Source organism: Delphinus delphis, chromosome 8 (assembly GCF_949987515.2).
Source record: "Delphinus delphis chromosome 8, mDelDel1.2, whole genome shotgun sequence".
In the NCBI taxonomy this organism is placed as follows: Eukaryota; Metazoa; Chordata; class Mammalia; order Artiodactyla; family Delphinidae; genus Delphinus; species Delphinus delphis.
In genome coordinates, this window is record NC_082690.1 from 101296221 (window position 1) to 101319537 (window position 23317).

The window sequence follows — 23317 nt, forward strand, 5'->3', positions numbered from 1 at the left end:
ATTTACAAGAACTACTAAGGCTAAAGGGGGCTGCAAAAAGTGATCAACCCAGTTTGCTTCATTTTGAAGCTGCCCTGGGCCAGAAGGATGAGACTGGAACCTGGTAGCCACGGGACTTTCATACGTCTGCATAACTCTCAGAGACTAGGAACATCTGTGGGCCGTTAAGGTGGGGACCTCAGAGCACCATCCATCCATCCATTGAACAGATACTAATTGAGCACCTAGTGTGTGCCTGGCACTGTTACAGGCACTGAGGATATGACAGGAAACCAAACAAAGCCCCTGACATCATGAAGCTTACATTCTAGTGAGGAGGAAGGAAAGGAACAGATTAGGGAGGGAGTATGTGTCAGACAGTGATAAGTAAGTGGGTAAAAGGCATGGGTGACGCCTGGAATCAGGAGAGCAAGGGCTTGTTACTTTAAGTAAGTTTTCAGAGAAGGGCTCTCTAGAGACGTGACATTGGAAGGCGAAGAGTTTGTCAAGGGAAGAACATTCTAGGCATAGTTCTCCGCAAACTCAGAAGCCCTGAGGCGGAACAGCAAGGGGACACTTGTGGCCTGAGCTGATGAGGGAAGGAGAGGTGGGGTCAGATGAGCAGTGAGGGCCAACAGACCTTTGCAAGCATTTAAATTTTGCCTCGAGTGAGATGGGGAGTGAGATGCTGGAATGAGGAATGACATTATTTGACTAATGTTTTTCACGGGTTGAACTTATTGCTGTGCTCAGAAGAGACCAGAGGGGGACCAAGACTGAAACAGGGAGGCCAGTTAGGAAACAATTGTCATAATTCAGATGAGGTGTGGTGGCCTGGATCCGGCAGCAATGTTCGGGATGGTGAGAAGTGACTCGATTCTGGGTACGGAGGATGGAGCCGATGGGAATTGCTCATTGTCTAAACATGAGTTGTAAAAGAATTCGAGAAGTCCAAGATGACTCGAGTTGTAGCCTGAAGCGCCTGAGGGTAGAGTTGACATTGATGGAGATAAAGTCTGTGGGAGGGCCTGGGGTGGGTGGGGGTGGGGGAGAAGGGAGGTAAAGAGAGAATTTTCCCACCAGGTGTTCAAGCTCTGATCTTGATTTATAAAGTCAACCTTGCATAGGAGATGGACCATATGATCCCACAATTCCACCACAGGGCATAACACTCAAAAGAATTGAAAGCAGGGACTCATACTTGTACACCAATGTTCGCGGCAGTGCCATTCACAATAGCCAAAAAGTGGAAACAACTCAAATGTCCATTGACAGATGACTGGATAAGCAAAATGTGACCTATACATAAAATTCAGCCTATAGAAGAAAGGAGGTTCTGACACATGCTACAGAATGGACGTACCCTGAAGACATTATGCTACGTGAAGTAAGCCAGCCATCAAAGGACAAATGTATGGGGCTTCCCCGGTGGCGCAATGCTTAAGAATCTGCCTGCCAATGCAGGGGACACAGGTTCAAGCCCTGGTCCGGGAAGATCCCACATGCCGCGGAGCAACTAAGCCCGTGCGCTGCAACTACTGAGCCTGCGCTCTAGAGCCCGCAAGCCACAACTACTGAAGCCTGTGCGCCTAGAGCCCGTGCTCCGCAACAAGAGAAGCCACTGCAGTGAGAAGCCCTCACACCGCAACAAAGAGTAGGCCCCACTCTCTGCAACTAGAGAAAGCCCGCGTGCAGCAATGAAGACCCAACGCAGCCAAAAATAATAAATAAATAAATATTTTTTAAAAAGGACAAATGTATGACTCCACCAATATGAGGCACGTAATGTAGTTAAATTCACAGAGACAGAACACAGAATCGTGGTTGCCAGGAACTGGAGGGAGAAAAGGGGAAGTTATTGCTTAATGGGTACAGAGCTTCTGTTTGGGAAGATGACAGTGTTCTGGGGACAGAGAATGGTGATGACGGCACAACAACATGAATGTACTTAATGCCACTGCACCGCACACCTAAAAATGGTTAAAACGCTAAATCTTATGTATATTTTACAATTAAAAAAAATTAGATGGCAATCTCACAGGTTAGTCCACTGGCAAGGGCTCTCTAAGGCTTTAGAGAGACTTCCCTGGCGGTCCAGTGGTTAAGACTCCACACTTCCACTGCAGGGGCCACCGGTTTGATCCCTGATCAGGGAACTAAGATCCCGAATGTGCAATAAATAAATAAATAAAGGCTTTAGAGATTTATAAATACAAACTCAAAAAAAAAACAAAAAAAAATCATCCTAGAGTTTCCCCATGGTTAGTGGTGGTTGCAGGAATATCTGCACGTAATCCGCCAAGAGGGCTTCAACCGAGAGAGACAGAACACGGTGGGGAGGGGCAGAGGTGAAACAGAAGCCTATTCCAGGCAGAAAGAACATATGAAAGAGATACGACTGGGAATTCCCTGGTGGTCCAGCGGTTAGGACTTGGTGCTCTCACTGCCAGGGGCCCAGGTTGGATCCCCGATCAGGGAACTAAGATCCCACAAGCCATGCAGCACAGCCAATAAAAGAGAGAGAGAGAGAGAGAGAGAGGACTTGAATAAGACGGCCAGAGAAGGAAAGAGGATTGAAACAACGGGAGCAGGGATGCTGTGGACCAGCAAAGGTGGGGAGATCTGATGACGGCTCTGGTGACCCAGAGAAAGTCATTGTGTTTAACATCCTGTGTGGAGCTGATAAAGGGGCATAATTACAAGAGGTCACGTTACTGAGTGCTTACTCTGTGTCTAAGCCCTGCTCGGCTACTAACTGGCTTAATCCTCACAACCACCACACAAGGGAAATACTCTAATCATCCTGATTTCACAAATGGGGAAACAAGAACCTGTCCCATCAGAAGGTTAGAGTAGCAGAAACAGGATTGAAACCCCGGCAGTCCAGTTCCGGAGCGGAGCTCTTAACCACGAGGCTACCCAGCTCTCAATGCCAGACAGTGTGACGTGCAAACATTGTGACTTTGGGGGTGGACATTTATAGATTCAACTTCCCAGCATTTCATCTTTCAAAACCCTCTTAGGCACTTAAGACACCACGTGGCCAGATAGAGGTCTGGAGCAAAAGCCCCACTGGTCTGAACCTCTATCTCAAAGTCCAGCCACGGCTCTCTGATCAAACACACTGATTTTCTGCTTATTTACCAAAATGACTCTTTATGACAACAGCTGACAGCAGTGCTGCTGTGAGAAAGCCGACCCCAAGCTCTGTTCTAACTATTAAGGGACACGGCAGAAACCTCTTGAGAAGCTGAAGTAGAGAAAGCCCGAGGCCAATGGCGGGGGCAGGAAATGTTCGTTTCAGCTGAAGTCAGGTTTACATGAAATTCCGACTTCAAAGTCCATGAAAGTGAGGGCCGTGAAAGCAGGTTTCAAAGGAAACGTTTGTGATCAGGGAAAAGCCTGTAACCTGGCCAGTAGAGGAGTCCCAGCAAGGACAGCTGTAATCTTTCTCCCGTCGTTGAAAGCAAAGCTCGCGAAGATGAAAAGCCCCAGCGAGTTCTTCTAAGCTCCGCAGACTTTATGTGAATCTCCGTGCCTGGCTGCATGAATTCTACCTCCTTCTGTGCTGGCTGTCAGTAAATGCTTACTGAGTGAATAGATGTGATGCATCCGGTGTATAACAGGTCCTTTGGGGAAAGGGGTCAAATCCCAATCGTCTTTAAATCTTGAGACACTTAATAAATGTTGAAGTACATCGTACTAGAAAAAAGTGCTGCGTTGGAAACGCAAACACTGTGAGAGTCTAAGCTGCTCCCAAAAGGACGAGGAGTGCGCCGCCACGTGAGAGCTGGGAAGCCAGTCAGAAGCTCCTGCCGCCATCTCTCTATCGTATGTGCCAGGCGTACTGTGCAGGGGACCTTCCCGGGTCCCCAGGGGATGCGAAGTCTAGCAGAAGCCCAGTACTGTGGGAGTTGAAATGGGGGTGCCCGGCACCGCAGGAGGGCACTGAGCCCAGACCCAGAGGCTCAGGGGGTCTCAGGTAGTGACTCAAAGGCCCAGAAAAACGGGGGGCAGAAAGAGTGTTGGGGAGAATTGTGAAGACAGGAGCAGGGACCAACATCATGAATTTGGGTACCAGCAAGCACTCTGGTATGCGTGGGGCGACAGGTGCACATGGGAAAGCCGTGGGTGCTGAAATGTCAGCAGGTCATGGCAGCCTTGGGTGCTAAGACAAAGACATGAACTTCACCCTGAAAGCCAAGAGGAGCCTCTGAAGAATTATAAGCATGGGAGTAACATGATCCGATTTTTCTTTCAGACTGGCCTCTACTTAAAGCTCACTCCCTCTGTGGAGGAAAAGGTCTAAGACAGGCGGACCCGTAAATAATGGTGGCAACTGCAGTCAATAATGAAAACCTAAGATGTCAGGGATGTTAAGGAGGGGGGTGCTGGTGTGGCGACCAGATGGTTACAGAGCTGATCAGAGGCAGAGAAAACTCGACGGGGGTCCGGTTGGCAGGGTGAGGGGAGGCGCAGGTGGGCCCAGTGCTGGAAAGCAGGCTTGAGAATCAGCAGCACCAAGAGGTTGCCCAGAGAGTCCAGAACGAGAAAAATAAAGAGCCCAGGACAGGTCCTCGGGAAATTCTGCCACTTGTGAGCTCGCGGGAAGAGACAAGGCCATAAGGGGCCTGGGAAGGTCGTCCTAACCATGCAGACAGAAGAGAAATCACTAGGGAATTCCCTAGCGGTCCAGTGGTTAGGACTTGGCACTTTCACGGCTGCGGTCTGGGTTCAGTTCCTGGTCGGGGAACTGAGATCCCGCAAGCTGTGCAGTGAGGTCAAAAAAAAAGAAAAAAAGGGCTTCCCTGGTGGCGCAGTGGTTGGGAGTCCGCCTGCCAGTGCAGGGGACACGGGTTTGGGCCCTGGTCCGGGAGGATCCCACATGCCGCGGAGCAACTAGGCCTGTGCGCCACAGCTGCTGAGCCCGCGTGCCACAACTACTGAGCCCGTGTGCCACAACTGCTGAGCCCGCGCGCCACAACTGCTGAGCCCGCGCGCCTAGAGCCCGTGCTCCGCAGCGGGAGGGGCCACCACAGTGAGAGGCCTGTACACGGCGGTGAGGAGTGGCCCCCACTCACTGCAGCTAGAGAGAGTCTGCGTGCAGCAACGAAGACCCAACGCCTCCAAAAAACAAACAAATAAATAAATCTCAAAAAAAATAAGTCTTTAAAAAAAAAAAAAGAAAGAAAAAAGAGCGAAATCACTAAGCCAGGGGAGGAGGGGGATTCCAGGAGGGAGAGGACACAGCACCAAACGCCCTGAGACTACCCTGGGCAGAATGAAGGATGAGCAAGAACCGCTCTGGGTGGAGACGGGGGAAGCCCCATAGCAGTGGGTGGGGCACTGGCATGAGTGGGACATGAGGAAGAGGTGATAGAGAAAGCAGGTGACCTTTCCAAGCAGGTTGGCTCTACAAGGACAACACCACAGCAAGGGGGGGAGGGGCTGAAGGAGGGTTGCTTTAAAGGGGGAAGGGCGAGAGCGTATTTATTTGCCGAAAGGAGATGCCAAGATAGAGGTGGGGTGCTGAGGAGAGCAGGGGTGACTGAGGGAGGTGAGGGAAGGGTATGCACAGAACCCCTGGAGGGATAAGGCTAATGCCGGGATGGAGGAGGTGGGGGGGGGACGGCGTCTACGGGGGCGAAGGGACAGGAAATCCCAATACTCCCCAGTGACGAACGGTGACTGCTCCAGCCGGTGGTGCCACGTGACATGCAGGCTTGGTGGCGAGTTCAACATTTCAAGAGAAGCTAGGCTATTCCTCTCGACCACATTCCCGATTCTCTGGAAATCTCCTGATTTTTAAATGTCCGCAACTACCTCAAATACAGTGAGCCCCAACCCTGACTATGGCCCAAATTAAGATCCCCATGACCAGGATTTCCACTTCCCACAGTTACTTCTTCCTCTCATCTCCCCCTTCACGTGGGCGTCTCCCCTCTGGAGAAAGCATTTCCGCTACAGGATCCAAAATACTTTTTCCTCAACTCTGTGGCTCTTCACTAGAAGTAGCTACTAATCCTTAAGTTCTAAGTCTCTGGTCTCTGCCCCGCCCTGAATTCAGCAGATACTGTCCTATAAGCCGTGTGACTGTTCCTCATATGCCACACATGTTAACAGCCCTACATACAAAGAAACCCTTGAGACTCCTTTGGAAGGAGTCAATTATTCTTCTGTATTCTTCTAATTCTTCTGTGCGTTTTCCACAGGCTTTTCAAACAGCTGAAAGGAGAGAGGAACTTGAATTTCTAGGTCCTAGAGAGGAAGGTGGGGGGGCCCTGGTGCTCCGAGCCAGCTCTCTCCTGAGTGTGGCTTCTGGTCCAGGGAGGCATGGTCATCTGCACAGGCTCCCATGAGCCTCATGTCTGGATGGAGGTATCATTATTACAATTAAAGTTATCATTCTTTCGGGGCCCACGAGACTTCTCTCACCTGTGTTTGGGGTGGAGACTGACTCTGCCCGGGCTTGGCTGGTGGCTTCCTCAGGTTTATTCTGGTCTTTGCATTCCAGGGCTGATGGCTGTGGTGCATTCTAACAACAAGGACAAGGGTTGTTACCAGTCGCACATCAAATCACCCAACCAATTAACGTTTCTCAAATGCCTAATATATAAAAAAAACGAGGGGCCCCACGTTTACGCCCCACCGCATCTCAGTCCAGCCCACCCATCACTTGGAAGCTCTGCCTGTAGGAGAGATAACAGGATCTTAAGAAGGGAGCTGGCATCAGCTGAAAGACATCCTTCTGTGAAAGTCCAGTGACCCTCATAGAAAGGGGACAATGCCATCTCAGGTTCATCAGTACAGCAGACCCAGTCCCTGGCCTCAAGGGTTTGGCGGTGGCAGAAGAAAAGAGATAAGGTGCAATTCAATACTGAGGAACAAGATGTTGTCAAGTGAGGAACGTGTAGAAAGGAGGGTGTGTTACCGTCCACTCTGCATCTTTTCTCTGTACCACAACTGACCTGGATGCCATGCGGCAGGAGCTCTAACCAGTGGATTGAATTCCACTAAGAGCTCCTGAAGCCTATGTGGTAGATCTCCAACGCAGGGGACACCACCATCTCAGAGTAGGGGGTCCCCTGAGGAAGGAAAGCCTACCTGAGCACGGGATTCCCTGGCCAATGCCAGAATCCTGTCTGGCAACAACATGGAAACAGTTTGTGGAGAACAGAGTTACTATCAGTAGCTTCCACAGGCTGTTCCTTTCAGGTGTTTGCTCAAGTTGAACATCAGCCCAAGAAATTACTCTTTCTCGGGAGAAAGTAACTTGGAGATTGATGAAAGAATGAGTCTGGATCTTCAACTTCAAATTGGTCAGTTTTCTTATTCATGCTTTCTTCTTCCAGGTGATCTATCCTCACCATAAGTAACAAGCACATCCCTCATTAGACTTTCCTAAGGGCCGAGACCATGGATTATTTGTCTTTGTATCCCTGTTTATAGAGCCTAGCACATTGTCCCAGGCACTCTGGAAAAGTTTGTGGCTTGAATAGATGACTGACAAAGGAAGGAAGGAAGGAAGGAAGGAAGGGAGGGAGGGAGGGAGGGAGGAGGAAGGAAGGAAGGAATATTTTTTTGACTGAATGATACTGGCATTTCTTTAACAACCACTGACATGAAAACTGAGACACAGAGAGCTTAAGTAACTTGCCCAAGGTCACACAGCTAGGAAGTCGCAGAGCTGGGATTTGAACCCAGGCCACCTGGTTCATGAACCCACACGCAAAACTATTAAACCATCCACTTATGTTTCCCAGCATATACTAGAAAATATGAAAGAAAAACAAAGTCCAAGGCAAAGTGACCAAAATATCCAAAAGAAGAAGTTATCCTGAAGAAAATATGGTTCTTTGCTAATTATATCGATTGCCTCGCACTGTCCTGTTGGCAGAACTCATAGCCTGAACTAGAGCACTTTAGAAACGAGAGAATAATATTACTGCACTGGCAAAACAAAGGTTCTGTGGTAGCTGGACTGGATAAAGGGGTAACAACCAAATTCGGTCTCAATTGACTTTAGGAAAGGAGATAATCAAATCAGCAAGCAAACGGTTTTCTGATACAAATAGGAAATTAATCTGATACAAATAGGAAATTAACCTGAAACCATCAGAACAAGTCCCCCTGCCTTAAAATCCTATGACCTCTCTAAAAATGTAAGCCTCGGAAGGAAGCCACTATTAAATACAGCCGCACTGAGTGGTGAGTCCAATTCAATCCCCAGAGATTAATATTAAGGCACTAAGTGGTTCTAAGGTGTGTCTTGTTAGTAACAGAGAAGAGTGTCCAGAGGAAACTTTCAGGGAGAAAAATCCTTTCACAGCCACCATTTTGGTGTCTTCCTGAGTACAGAGGATGAGAAAAATAGAACAAGGAACCCAAGACATCGAGGTGGAGATGGGGAAGAGAAAGAGTCATGAAATTAAATGGTGTAAAAATTTAAATGCTCTTAAAGCTTTTCCTTTTCAAAGAGACTTCCCGGGCTTCCCTGGTGGCGCAGTGGTTGAGAGTCCGCCTGCCGATGCAGGGGACGCGGGTTCGTGCCCCGCTCCGGGAAGATCCCACATGCCGCGGAGCGGCTGGGCCCGTGAGCCATGGCCGCTGAGCCTGCGCGTCCGGAACCTGTGCTCCACAACGGGAGAGGCTACAACATTGAGAGGCCCGCGTACCGCAAAAAACAAACGAACAAAAACAAACAAACAAAAGGGACTCCCCGGCACTTCCCTGGCGGTCCAGTGGTTAAGACTCCACGCTTCCACTGCAGGGGGCGCAGGGTTCCATCACTGCTCAGAGAACTAAGATCCCGCATGCTGCACAGTGTGGCCAAAACAAATAAAAAATAAATAAAAGGGACTCCTCTGTGGAAAACATTGTACTAGATGACGTGTGAGCTTGGAAAAGATTAAGGCAGGATCCAGCTGGTGGTACAGCTTCTGATGTACCAGAAGATAAGCCTGGCATCATCTAAGTCAAGCAAGGGACAAAACCAACGACTGCTGCTGACGTGTCCCAACCTGATCAAAGGAGAAACCCAGAGGCCGGGAGCAGAGAATGCACTGCTGTGTCAGACCAGACAATTGGCATCATCATTCCAGGGCATGACCACTGTGTGGCAGGAACGGACGTGAAGGAAGGGCAGGCTGTGGCCAAAGAACTCTTTGGAGCCATTCCAGAGAAGAGAGGATGGGGGACTGGGTGGGGCATTCCCCAGAGGCCCTCCAAGACCCCAGACGCTGGCGTTTTACATCTAAAAGGTACAGTGAAGTGTGTGGAGAAAACTGATACATAACGAGATTCCCCTGCAAAAGGGTAGAGACCGGCTTAGTTACTCACTCCCTGTAAAATAGTAACAAAGCACACAGTGGTTAAATAGTGTTATTACTGTACATGTTATTATGTTACTAATGTGAATCGCTCACAGTTTCCTGGCCAGGAAGATTGAACTGAAGTTTTTATTTTAACAATGAAATCATGTTTTTTTGACCAACACATTGGTAAAAAATAAAAGAGCTCAATAAAAACAAATAAGGGTATAGAGAAAGCAGGGGCTTTCATACCCAGAATGTACATAGATACTGCCTTTTGGGAGGGCGATTGGGAGCAGCTATTATAATGTTAAATGCATGTGCTCCTTTGCCCAGCAATTCCATTGCTAGGTATCTGAGTGAAATCCTTGTACATGTGCTCAAAATGGCGTGTGCTGGGGTGTTCCTAGACACGGGAAACAACATGCAACATACAATATTTCATCTAGGCTATGCAATATTTCACAACAGTGAAGGAGAATGAAGCAGATCTGTATTTACCTACACAGAACATCTCCAAAACATATTGTTAAGGGGAAAAAAGCAAATTGCAAAACAATATGCTATGGTCTTTTTTTTTTTTTTTTATGGCTGTGTTGGGTCTTCGTTGCTGCGCGCGTGTCTCTGGGAGAGAAGCTGGGGGGTTGATAAAATATGCCCAGAGGCAGGGTCAGCTCTCCTAGGCCAGGGAAAAAGGAAGAGGTGTCTGCAGTTGGGCAGCTCCAGTGCCACTCCCCAGGCCTTGAGAAGGGATTGAGAACCAAGTACGGAAGGAGGGAAGGGGACAGCCAAGCTCTGGTCTGGCTTCGGAGGCCTGGGTCCTCAGGGCTACCAAGGAGAGTTCCCTTCCTGCACGGGGCCACTTAGAATGATGATGGCTGAGAGCCAACAAGTAGGGTGACAGAGGGACAGAGAGTAAGAGGAAAGTGAGTGGAAGGAAGGAAGATTAGAGAGGAAAGGAGCTCGTGGTGGAGCAGGCGTTGCTCCACCTTGGCCAAAAGCGGGGAGCCCGTCTCTCCCTTCAAGTGTCATCTGGCGCCAGAGCAAGGCCCAGCAGCCCTGACTGTGCTGGGAGCTATGTGAGAGCCTGCCCTTCCTCAGCATCCTCACTTCCCCTCCTTCTGCCCCTCTGTCCCCGACACCAGGGCCCCTGATTTCTGCTTTGCTTCCGGTCTGAGCTGAATGGAATAGGGAATAGGACAGGTGAAGTGACTCCAGAGAGGTCTAACCTGAAAAAGCAGCACTGAGACGAAGCTTACCACAGTAATCATTTTACAGTATACACATAGATCAAATCATTACCTTGTACACCTAAAGCTAACGCAACATTACATGTCAATTACATGTCAATAAAACTGGAAAAAGAAAAAGTGGAACTGAATTTGTGGTTTACTCAAGAGATTAAACATACAGTTTAAGGAGAGAGGGTTAAGGGAATCCTGTAACCCAGAACAGCCTGCCTCCACAGAATGATGGCAAGGAGCGGGCCCTGGGGTACACACAGAGGAATGACTCAATAATAGTGAAATGGCGGACACCCTTAAAAAGCCAGTAAGGGAGAGATTTCAGGCTCGGGCAGCCTCTCCTGAGGCCTTCAGATCATCCCTCAGAGGCCCCAGGGATGCCCCAGCTGACCCTGAGCCAGCCAGCGTCATGTGATGCCAGTTCACACGGGTGCTGGGAGGCAAAGGTAATCTAATTATTCTGGAAAGTCATGTTTGCTAGGGAAGACTGGCTCTGTTAAAGATCAGTGTCAGGTTTGAACCTGTTCTTCCCAGACCCACGTGCTGTACCTCAGAGAGCAAGACAGGGAGAAAGGCAGGGCGGTGTGAGCAGCTTTGCAGAGGTCTGATGACTTATAACATCCAAGTGGGTTTAAAACCACCATTGCCCAGTTGATGGACTGGACCTCAAGTTAAAGAATCACCTCCACTTCATTTCTTTTCCACTTTGAACTCAGAGAATCAACGGGGAGGTTCCTGACCCACCACTTCACATAGTAAATAATCCTTTCAACAGAGAATGGATAAACAACAAGGTCCTACCGTATGGCACAGGGAACTATATTCAATATCCTGTGATAAACCATAATGGAAAAGAATATGAAAAAGAACGTACATATATGGGGCTTCCCTGGTGGCACAGTGGTTAAGAATCTGCCTGCCAATGCAGGGTACACGGGTTCAAGCCCTGATCTGGGAAGATCCCACATGCCACAGAGCAAATAAGCCCGTGTGCCACAACTACTGAGCCTGAGCTCTAGAGTCTGTGAGCCACAACTACTGAGCCCGTGTGCCACAACTACTGAAGCCCGCGCGCCTAGAGCCTGTGCTCTGCAACAAGAGAAGCCACCGCAATGAGAAGCCCGTGCACCGCAACGAAGAGTAGCCCCCGCTCGCCGCAACTAGAGAAAGCCTGCATGCAGCAATGAAGACCCAATGCAGCCATAAATAAATAAATAAATTTATTTTTTTAAAAAGAATGTGTGTGTATATATATATATATATATATGTATAACCGAATCACTTTGCTGTACAGCAGAAATTAACACAACATTGTAAATCAACTATACTTGAATAAAAATTTTTTTTAATTATTAAAAGAATAATGCTTTCTTCTCGCTCTCGGCTGGCAAGTCCTTCCCAGCTCAGGAGCCTGCTCTGTGAACAAGGAACCAGCATAAGGCACCTGGGTCAGCTACCATTTGCACAAGTCTGCATGGGGCTGGCAATGGTGTTTCTCTCTTGGCAACTCGAGGTGTACATTGCTTAAACACATGGCATTGCTTTAAAATACACAATTCCCCAGGAGATTTCTGATCTCAATGCCTCCAAATCTTTCTTTTTCTTTTTTTTTTTCTTTTTTCAAATCTACTTTCTAGAAGGACTTTGCCCAAACCTGAGAAGATAAACACATATGGCAAACCCCAGCCTCACGGTCCTCAACAGAGACTTGGAAACGCCCTGAAAGGCGTGGATGTGAGTGCCATGTGCTCAGACACCACATGTGCTCCCCTGCTCACATGTCACTATTTCACAGCCAAGTGCTTCCCAGCAAAATACACAAGGGCTTTGTCTCAATCTGCAACAGTCTGCACTGGCATCGGAGCCACTGTCCCTGTGTCTGTCCAGCTCAGAAAGAACAGCTGGGTGGAGGGTGGCAGTGAGCTGCCATGGAGAGAGGGTCAGCCCCACCTTGCTTCAGGGGGAAAACACAACTCTGCACATCCTGGCTGGGATTTCTGGTCACAAATCTCACTAGGAAGGAAGGGATGGGGGAGAAAAATGACGGTGATTTTTTTTTGTATTGCTCCCTTAATAAAACAAAGCCTAGGGACTTCTCTGGTGGCTCAGTGGTTAAGAATCCTCCTGCCAATGCAGGCGACACAGGTTCGAACCCTGGTCCCGGAAGATCCCACATGCCACAAAGAAACTAAGCCTGTGTGCCACAACTAACTGAAGCCCGCGCGCCTAGAGCCCGTGCTCCGCAACAAGAGAAGCCACAACAAAGCGTAAACCCCGCTCGACACAACTAGAGAAAGCCCGCGCGCAGCAAGGAAGACGCAATGCAGCCAAATAAATAAATAAATAAATAAGAAATAAGAAAGCCTGGTCAGGGCATCAGAATCTCACCCGAGGGACTTCCCTGGTGGTCCAATGGTTAAGACTCTGTGCTCCCAGTGCAGGGGGCCCAGGTTCGATCCCTGGTCAGGGAACTAGATCCCTCATGCCACAACTAAAAGAGTCTGAATGCCACAACTAAAGATCCCACTTGCTGTAACAAAGATCCCACGTGCCCCAACTAAGACCCGGTGCAGCCAAATAAATAAATATATTTTTTAAAGATTTATTTATTATTTATTTATTTTTGGTTTTGGCTGTGTCGGGTCTTAGTTGCGGCACGCGGGCACTTCGTTGCAGCGCGCAGGCTTCTCTCTAGTTGTGGCCCACAGGCTCCAGGGCATGTGGGCTCTGTAGTTGTGGCGCGCAGGTTCCAGAGTGCGTGGGCCCTATAGTTTGCAGCTCGCAGGCTCTCTAGTTGAGGTGTGCGAGCTCAGTAGTTGTGGCACGCGGGCTTAGTTGTCCTGCGGCATGTGGTATCTTAGTTCCCTGACCAGGGATCAAACTGGCCTCCCCTGCATTGTAAGGCGGATTCTCTACCACCAGACCACCAGGTAAGTCCCTAAATAAATATTAAAAAAAAAAAAAAGAATCGCATCCGAAAGATGCATTTTGTAATACAAACAAAATAATCAATTGGGAACAGAATAATCAAAGGTCACACTTTCCAGACTTAACTGACATTTCAGGTGTCCGTCACCGGTACTGGACCAAACTGACCAGATTTGGGGACCTTCCTCCTCCTTCACACCCCAGCTTTCTTCCCCTCCCCCTTCATCAACTGCAATTCTTGGCCATCAAATCTCTGCTGTAATTCTGGTGGGGGCCATCTCCAACCCACCCGTGACCTACCTGCGTCTCCCACCAAAGCCCCACAGGTCTCTTCCCCACTCAGCACCCCCTCTGAAGCAGCCACCCCACATTTCTTAGATCAGTTCTTCACTTTTTCAGTCTCCAAGCCTTTTTTTTTAATTGAAGTATCGTTGATTTATAATGTTGTGTTAGTTTCAGATGTATAGCTAAGTGATTCCATTACATATATAAATATATATATATATACATTTCTTTTTCAGATTCTTTTCCATTATAGGTTATTACAAGATTGAGTCTCCAAGCTTTTGCTTTACCTCCTCTTCCACCCCAACAAGGCAGTCCCACATGCTGGAAAAGTGTGGATTTTGAAGTTTGCTGACTTTCCATCCTTTACTGAAGTTAGGTCAGGCCCATGAACAGCTCATGGAGAGCAGCTGATTTGCACAACTTGCGTAATAACTTGTTAGGGAATCATTTCTGGTGTTTGTTTCTTTGGTTTGCTTTTGGATTTCATTTTGTTTGTTTTCGTTGGATTGTTTTTACCCAAAGTCTAAGAGAATGCATTGGAGATCAGGGAAATATGCGGTAATGGACAGAAGGAAAATAGGAGTCCGTGTCGCTAAGGGGAAGGGTATTAAGTGATAAGACAGTGACAGGAGGGCTGATGGAGTTTCTGCCACAAGCTGTGCACCATTTGCCTGGCACTGCGCTGGCGATATGATGGTGGATGAGCTGACCGCCTCCCTCCCTCACGGAGCTGACAGTCTGATGCGGAGGCAGCTAGACAAGCAACCAGTTACTGATGATCTAATGTGAACAGTGCTGAGAACAGGAAAGTACAGAGCAACGCGGGTGCACAGACTGTGGGGGGAGGACGGGGGGCGCTGTTTGTGTGTCAGGGGAAGAAGACTTCCAGGAGGAAGTGCTCCCTAAGCTGAAACCCAAAGGATTGCGGAAGAGAAGCTTGTTGAAAGCCAGGGGGCCAGAGAGCAGGAGATGAAAGAGCTGGGTGTGGCTGGAGAGGCCGGCTTGAGGCTGCAGGGGCGGACAAGGACCAGAGTTAAAAAGAGGGGAGTGCCAAACTGGAAATAACCCAAATGTGTTTCAACAGTTTAATGGATAAACAAACTAGGGTACATTCATACAATGGAATAATACTCAGCAATAAAAAGGAATGAATTATCAATATACACAACTTGGATAAAGTTCAAGTTCATTATGCTGAATGAAATAAACCAGTCTTAGGTTACCGACCACATGATCTGTGCGATTCCTTTAATATGACATTCTCAAAAAGACAAAACTATACTGTGGTTGCCAGGGAATCGAGGGATGGTGTGACTATAAAGGGAGAGCTAAGGGTTTCAGGGCGTGGGGAGGTTTTCCTGATTGTGGTGGTAATTACGTGAATCGATACAGGTGTTATTGAATAAAATTCATAAAAGTATAAAAAAAAATAGGGGAGTGCTCGAGGACTCCCTGGGGCCTTGGGTGGAGCCCGAAAGGCTGAGACACGCCCAGAGCCACCTCCAAGACCTTATCTTCCCTCTGTGAACCTACATGCTGTCTCTATAAAGCATCCCTGGCCAACTCTTCACTCACTTAGTGAGAAGGGGCCCATCCACATCAGAGCAAAGGGAGCGGCAGACACGCCCCACCCCCCGTGTTTTTTCCTGTACTTATTTCAGCCACCAGAAAAGCCCTATCAGTTCTCCACGATTACATAACAAGAACAGGGCAAGCAATCTTTGGGGGACGCACGGATTCCAGACGTTTCCCCTTTAAAAAATCGCAAAACACCGAAAGTGTGTGTGAGCAAAACATGCAGTGCAGGCTGTTTCCCTGGGTTGCTGGCAAGGTCTGGAATCACCATCCAGTGGCAAGAACCCTGTTAGCCCAAGGTGTTTATTTCCTTTTGATAAACAGTAACGTGTAATTTCCCATTTTTAGGGACAATAATTACTTCAAACAAAGGGCAGTTACCAAAGGGCAGTTCCATTATTTGGAGGGACTGGTTCTCCTCCGTAAGAGAACTGTAGCTCAGTTTTTTCAAATAATAATATTTTTTTTAAACTTTAGCTAAAAGCATTCATTTGTCTCTTAGATAAGATTCAAGAAACAAGTACTTTTTGGAACACAGGGTGTTTAAATAGAAGAAGGAACGAAAAACACCACCTCTCCCCCTCCAGGCCTCCTGGAGCAGCAGCTCCAACCCCAGCCACGCGTGGCACCGACAGTGCCCACCTGACACTTCTCCCTCCCGCAGCTAAATTCCTAGAATTTATTTTCTAGGAATTTAGTCAATCCACACCGAATGCCTCCACTCTCTCACTTAACATCCCTAATCTGCCTGAAGGGCCCACTTGAAATTCAAGTTGTGAGCGAACTTGCACTCTTACAAGCAGAAAAAGCCCTGGCATTATTCTCTCCCGCCTGTTCACATTCCAGCCCTCCCCACGGCCTGGCCACCGAGCCAGAGGATGGAGGCCAGGATGGTGGCCCTGCGCCCTGGTGGAGACCACACCCCCAGGTAAAACCCCAAACCCAGGCCACAGGGCACTGGCTGGAAAGCCAGGGGGTGTCAAAAGCCTCCTCCCTCACCTGGCCTGGAGTGGGGGACCTTAAGACAGGCAGGGGACGGGAATTCCCTGGCGATCCAGTGGTAAAGACTCTGGCCTTCCACTGCAGGGGGCATGGGTTAGATCCCTGGTCGGGGAACTAAGATCCCATAAGCCGCCCAGCGTGGCCATACGAAACAAAAACAAAAAGGCAAGAGTCTGAATGCCGGGCTACAGGCGAGGGGCCATGTCAGGCCCCCAGAGGGGAAAGCAAGGTGGGCACCTACCCATGCTGTTTGTGAGGCTTTGCTGAAAGGCTTTCCAGGCCCAAAATACCAGAGCCGGCCTGCCCAAAGGCCTGAAATAACCACCAGGAGGGACCCACATCTCAGGGCCCCAAAGTCCTCTTTTTAAATGTAAATATCCCAAAGAATTAACATACAGGGCCCCGGCACCCTCCAGCACAGCAGTTTCTCAGAGCAGTTTCTCAGATCGACCAAGGGAAAAGCTCGTGTCCCTGCAAGGCTTAGGACTTAGGGACCCACCGGGGTAAGGTGGCTAGCTCCCGCGGCCGCGCCCTCCCTGGGAGCTGTGAACCTGGCCTCCAGCAACTTCCCGACGCACCACGCCCCTCACCCACACCCACCCCCGGTCTTCCTTCCCCTCTTTCCTCCCCGCTGTGCCCCGCGCCCTACCCCACTCGGCCAAAGCTGGGCTGGTGACTCGCAGCAGCCCAGAGGTGGATAGAAATCTGCCTGGCAACGAGTCACGGGGACCTGGATGCGGCCTGGCAATTGGCAGTTCGGCCGAACGGGGCGTGGCGTCAGATGCTCCCTAGAGACTGTCCTGTGCGCCCCCCCACCCCACCCCGTCCCTCCCTCCCATGCTCCCTCTCACTTCTCCGGGACCGCGAGTCTCCGGAAGGCTCTCTTACTCCCTGGAAAATGGCGGCCCCATGATTACATTATGGGGGGCTTAAGGGTGTCACCTGGTTTCTGGTTGGAGCGGAAGAACTTGAAGTTGCAAGAATGCTGTTTTATTTAGGTGGTAAATTCATTTGGGGCGCTAGGAGGGACTTAGATAGGGAGCGGGGCTAAAGTCCCCTCAAAGCCCTTCGGCGCAGTCCCTGCTCCCTGGAGGTCCTCTCTTCTTTCCTTCCCTCCGCACGCCCTGACACGCTCCCAGCTGCTCGTTCCAAATCGTCCCCCTTCCTGGGGCTTTGCTCCTCCCCTGCTGCCTTCTCCCTCCCTGCACCGGCCACGCCGCATCCACCTCTGCCCTGTCCCGGGCTCGCTTTTTGGTTTTCCCCATAGATTGCTTTTTACTTCCTTCTTCCCTCGGGCCCCCATAATCTCCGGAGGAAAGAGCCAGTGGTCCAAACTCGTGGAGGCCTCAGTTCCTTCCCCTTGGGCGGGGCGCCGCTGGTGGGTGGGACAGAGCAAGTGCTCCGCTCACACGGCTCATGGTTAGCGAGTTCTCGCTCCAGCTGGGCTCCAATTAGCCTCAGCTTTGGAGCCCAGGAGGCCTGCAGGCGAAGGGATGAGGGAGACTGTCCACGGTTGGGACCAACTCTCCTGCCCAAAACTCCTCTCTGGAGCCCCCTCACACTCCGAGGTCCTCCCCAAGAGAGGATCCCCAGAGGCCTCAGCTGGCCTGCATTCCGAAGCTGGGGGGCAGCCAGTCCACTGGATGGGGTGGTGGAAGGGGCCTCCAGGCTTCCCGGACAGCCGTCAGGGACAGTGGGTGAGGCAGTTATAATGCACATACTTTGATTGTCGTTTCTCCCTTGTTTATCATCATCCTGGAAAAGTGAATACTCAGGAGGGGAAAAAACCCAGGGTAACACTGGGGAGGAGGGGCTGGCAGCAGCTGACAAGGTTGAACCTGGGCCAAGGGTTCACTTCACTTGAGGCCTGGAGCCTACCCCTACCCCCCAAATGGGCAAATGAATAAGAGCCTTTTCTGGGCTGGACCAGAAACCAGCCAAGTTGCCGGGGTTTCCAGTTTCTGCTACTTACTAGCTGTGTGACCCTGAACATAATTGCTTAACCTCTCTGAGCCTCAGTTTCTATGTCTGAGGAAAGTAATACCCACCTCATAGGGTTATAGAAATCAAAAGAGATAAAGTGTGTACAATACATATACAATGCCTAACACAAAGTAAGTATTCAATAGAAATGGCTAACACTTCCAGTACTTACTATATGCCAAATACATTATACTGTATGTGTTAACTTACATCCTCCTCACAAAACTGCTATGAGAGAGGTAATGTATCATCACTATTTTATAGATAAGGGAAGTGAGGCACAGAGAGGTTCAATAACTTGCCCAAGATCACACAGCTAGGAAGTGGCAGAACTGATAGCTACCATCATCATTATCATCATCATCATCATCATCATTATTCCCTTATTATTCCCTTACTTATTCCCTTGTAGTCTCCTTGAGGAAACGGGCTTTGCCCATAAGTATTTAATAACTGCTTCAGTTCTCAAAAGGTCAAGGCCTTACAAATTTTGAAAGACAGCTTCCATTTCCTAAAACCTCCACAGAAAAAAATTCCCGGGTTCCTCAGGGAAACAGCAATGGCATCAGGGGAAAGGGGGAAAAATGCTTTTTTAAATTTAAAAAAAATTCTTTTTTTTCTGGACACACCCTGACATGCGGGATCTTAGTTCCCCAACCAAGGATGGAACCCCTGCAGTAGAAGCATGGAGTCCTAACCACTGGACCACCAGAGAAGTCCCAAAATGCTTTTTTTTTAATTAGTAAGCTTGGATTGACCTAGACAGAGTCACCTCTTCCAGCTCTAAGGGTGGAGACGGATTGCTTCACTTCTCTGAACCTCACTTTTCTATAGCCTTCTGGCCAGGGGCCGAGTGAGAACTCAGCATGAGATCTCAAGAGATGGGCACCTTGTGCACCACCAGTCCCTGTCCCGAGAGAAGCTCTTCGTTCTTAACCCTTTCCGATCCTCAGCCCCGCTGCTGGGAGGTTTTCCATTAAGGCCAGGTCTCAAGTTTGTGGTGGAAAATAACAGAGATTTTTAAAGGGAATTGAAACCACTGGCCTCAGCAGAATGTTCCACACACATTTGCTCTGGCCCATTCACGGCAGCACCTCTGCTGGCATCAGTCAGCCTTGGGAAGCTCTAGCAAATGCCTGACTCCACGGGGCGATTCAGAGGCCGGTAAACAGCTCTGGCATTCCCAACCCGTGGCAAGCATTCATGCACTGAATTCTTTGTCCTGATGAGGACGGACAGAGAGCTGCTCTGTGGCGCAAAGCCCAAAGCCAGAACTCCAGTTTCCAAACAGCAGCCGGAAAGCACGCCAAGGCCGAGGCACGCAGGCCACCAGCCCTTTCAAGGCCACCAGCCCTTTCAGCCCTATTTTGCTTGCAAAATAAACTTGCCCAAACTTGGACTTCTTTCTTGAAAACTTGGGTTTACTTGTTAATTCCAAAGGGGGAAAAGACTTGGCGCTGTTACAATGGAGAAACTTGGCGATCTCCTCCTTCACCGAGCGATCCAAGTCATGAGGGTCCTGAGCAGTGACCCCACTCCACTTCTGTGGGATCGCTGCCCCAGAACACATAACCTGAACCCAAGCATGAGGAAATATCCTCAGACAAACCCACACCGAGGGACGTTGCTGCAAAACAACTGGCCCTGTACACTTCAAAAATCTCAGTGTCACAAATGACAACAAAAAGCAAAGGAACTGTTCCAAACTGAAGAAGCTAAAGAGACCATGACAATTAAAGGTCACGTGGGATCACAGGTGGTTGAAGCCTAAATGGGCAAAAAGACATTGCTACAAGGAAATTGTAGTTACTGGGGCAATTGGTAAAATTTAAATATGGGCAATATGTCAGATAATAATAACAATGTTAAGTTTCCTGAATTTGGCTCTTATCTTGTGGTTATATAAGAGAATGTCCATACATGCTGAAGGATTTAGGAGTAAAGGGTCATGATGTTTGCAATTCACTTTCAAATGATTCAGCAGATATAATGATAATCATAACATCGAGAGAGAGAGAGAGAGAGAGAGAGAGAGAGAGAGAGAGAGATTAAAACCAACAAGGTAAAACTGGGAAATCTAAGTGAAAGTTATATGGTTATTCACTGTGTCATTCTTGCAACTTCTCTGTAGGTCTGAATTCAAAATAAATACACTGTAGGGCTTCCCTGGTGGCGCAGCGGTTGAGAGTCCGCCTGCCGATGCAGGGGACACGGGCTCGTGCCCCGGTCCGGGAAGATCCCACCTGCCACGGAGCGGCTGGGCCCGTGAGCCATGGCCGCTGAGCCTGTGCGTCCGGAGCCTGTGCTCCGCAACAGGAGAGGCCACAGCAGTGAGAGGCCCACGTACCACAAAAATAAATAAATACACTGTAAAAAAAAAAGGAACGTCAGTTACAAGCTGAGCAGCATCTCTCACGTCACAGCTAACACGCAATGCCAGAGAGCTAAGATGGGACTTGAGAAATGAGACGCACGTGCCAGCAACATGCAAAGTACTGGGGGTGCAGTGCCTTGGCTTTGGGCCACTAGAGACATAGCAGTATTTCAACAGTGCTGTTGCTCAAAACATTTGAGTTGGTTTACCAGCCACATGGGAAAATTAGTTGCACTACATTATAATCATGCCTTGTTTTTGACCCCAAACAGCCCCATCCACCTAATTAACCAGCCTTGCTTCTGAAAAGATCATAGACTATTGGAACTGGCAAGGGCCTTAGAGAATGCCTGCCTTATCCATGTTACAAATGAGTAAACCGAGGCTCAAAGAGGGGCCTTCACTTGTTCAAGGTCATGGCGAATCCCACTTACTCCCAGGCTAGTGGTCTTTTCAGAGTTTTGTCCTGGGAACCCTGGAGGATCTTCCAGGCCCTTTGGCCATTTGCAGACCTCAAGAGAGGAAGATTTGTGCTTCCCCAAGGAAATTGTTCCTTTTTTAAATGCACAAGTGATGTTGAGAGCAGTTCCAAAAGAGAGGGGACAAAAATATTCTTAACAGTAAAATTTTCACAGAAGTGTAGCACCTCCCGAGTATAAGTGTGTTTGTTTAAAACAAAAATTGTCGTATTACTTTATGATCATACCTTAGCTACATCCCACGTAACCATGGCTATTTTAAGAAACCTCAATACATAGAAAGTCACACTTGCCAAACAGAAAAATGAGGATGAGGGCATTGTCCCGGTCGTTCTCTATCTTGCCATCCACCCTGAGACCCCTTCTCCGTGCTTCTCTGCCCTGTGCCTTCTGTGCCTGCGGAAGGCCGATCCCTCTACCCGCAAGTTCTGGGCTCGGGACTTCCCCGGTGGTGCAGCGAGTAAGACTCAGAATGCAGGGGGCCCGTGTTCGACCCCTGGTCAGGGAACTAGAGCCAACATGCATGCCGCAACTAAGTTCACATGCCACAACTAAGGAGCCCGCCTACCGCAGCTAAGACCCGGCGCAACCAAATAAATAAACTTTTTTTTTAAAAGAAAAGACCTGGGCTCGCTTGCCCTCCAGCGCAAGGCACCATCAGAAGGAAAGGTCAGGAAGCTTCTTCCTGCTTCTCATGGCAGGCAGTCCTGGCAGATGCTGTGGCCCCTCGTGGCTAGATTCCAGGAATACCATCTCTTCCCAGGCCCCTTCAGGCCCAGGGGTAGCACCAGCCTCCCGCTGTCCCTGGGGGTCTCACCACCCCTTGTTGGCTGCTTGGTCCTGGCCCACTACTGCGTGAACAGCCGCCGTTAAATTCTCCGTGGCTGAGTTGTCTTCACGAACGTTTCCTGTAGGGACCCTGACACGTACAGAAATGAGTTTGAGCTGGTGAAAAACATACACTGCCTTTTGTGAGCATGGGGTGCATTTCAACATAATTGAATTGGGGACTTCCCTGGCGGTCCAGTGGTTAAGACTGCACTCCCAATGCAGGGGGCTCAGGTTCGATCCCTGGTCGGGGAACTAAGATCTCACATGCCGTGGGGTGTGGCCAAAAAAAGTAAAAAAAAAAAAAAAAAAGAATTGAATTTGCCAAACGTCCCCTTAGCCACGCCCACAGTCAGTCACACTGCTTAAAGCAAGCTGCACTGTCAGGCTGCAGGCCCTGCTGTGGCTCCGTGCTGGAACTCCAAGGAAGGACACAGAGGAGCCCAGCCCAGCCCCCTCCAGGTCTCCTGAGACCACTCCCGCCCTCAAATGCAGGAACTGGGACCTCAGAGTATTAAGACCTCCTGAATCTGGGCCCTGCAGGACTTTGGGGAATAACTTGGACCATCCCCATCAGGTAGGCGGTGAGAAGGCGTCAGGAAGAACGGAGGAAGGGGGGAACTGAGAGTGGGTGGGCAGAACAAGCGAAGGAAAGCTCGCTGGGATGGGCCCTCCATATGCGTCTCCACCCCCTGGCACCTCCTCCATGTTCCCCCTTCCGGTGGTAACAGTCACTGCAGCAGGGAGGGCTCCTGTCCTGTGGTCACTGCCTCCAGCCTGGGCCTGATGTGGGAGGAGGGCAGCTGGGAAGTTTCTCACATTTGAATGGCCCGTTGCCATGTTCCTGATCCATCTGACCCACTACTCCTGACTGTCCCAGCCAATGAGATCTCACCCTGAGAGTCCAGGGAAACATCACCATCATCCTCATCATCCCTGGTAGAAGCGTCACTTACACGTGTGTATTTCCAGTGTTCCAGTGTCCCACATCCATCACATCATTTGGTCTGTGGAGGTCAGCAGAGGAGGATTCTGAGACCAGGGGGGCAGGGACAGCATCTAACCACATGATGCTCTAAAAATACTTGCTGAATGAATGGACGCTGAGGGCCACACTAGTGTACATCACCCCTTCCTCAAGCTAAAACAATTTTTTTTTAATTGCCATATTATTGGACAATCTGGGTAGTTCTGCCTGGGAGATCTTTCCAGCGTCCCAGTGGGCATCCCCCTGGCTGTGTACACAAGTGCACCGCACTGTCACCCACTTATCCCCCCTCCAGACGCCAGGACCACACATCTGCACACTCCGTCCCACTCCACACT

At 49.4% G+C, this 23317-nt stretch overlaps 1 protein-coding gene across 2 annotated transcripts in view; it reads right to left on the bottom strand.

The window, feature by feature from the left end:
* The window catches only part of AHNAK (AHNAK nucleoprotein), a 92946-nt gene that overhangs the window by 28543 nt on the left and 41086 nt on the right, over window positions 1-23317 (bottom strand). For both annotated transcript variants that reach the window (XM_060019031.1, XM_060019032.1), the window contains exon 5: window positions 6415-6514. In XM_060019031.1, the coding sequence (XP_059875014.1) occupies window positions 6415-6514 (100 nt within the window). The remainder of the gene's footprint in view (window positions 1-6414; window positions 6515-23317) is intronic.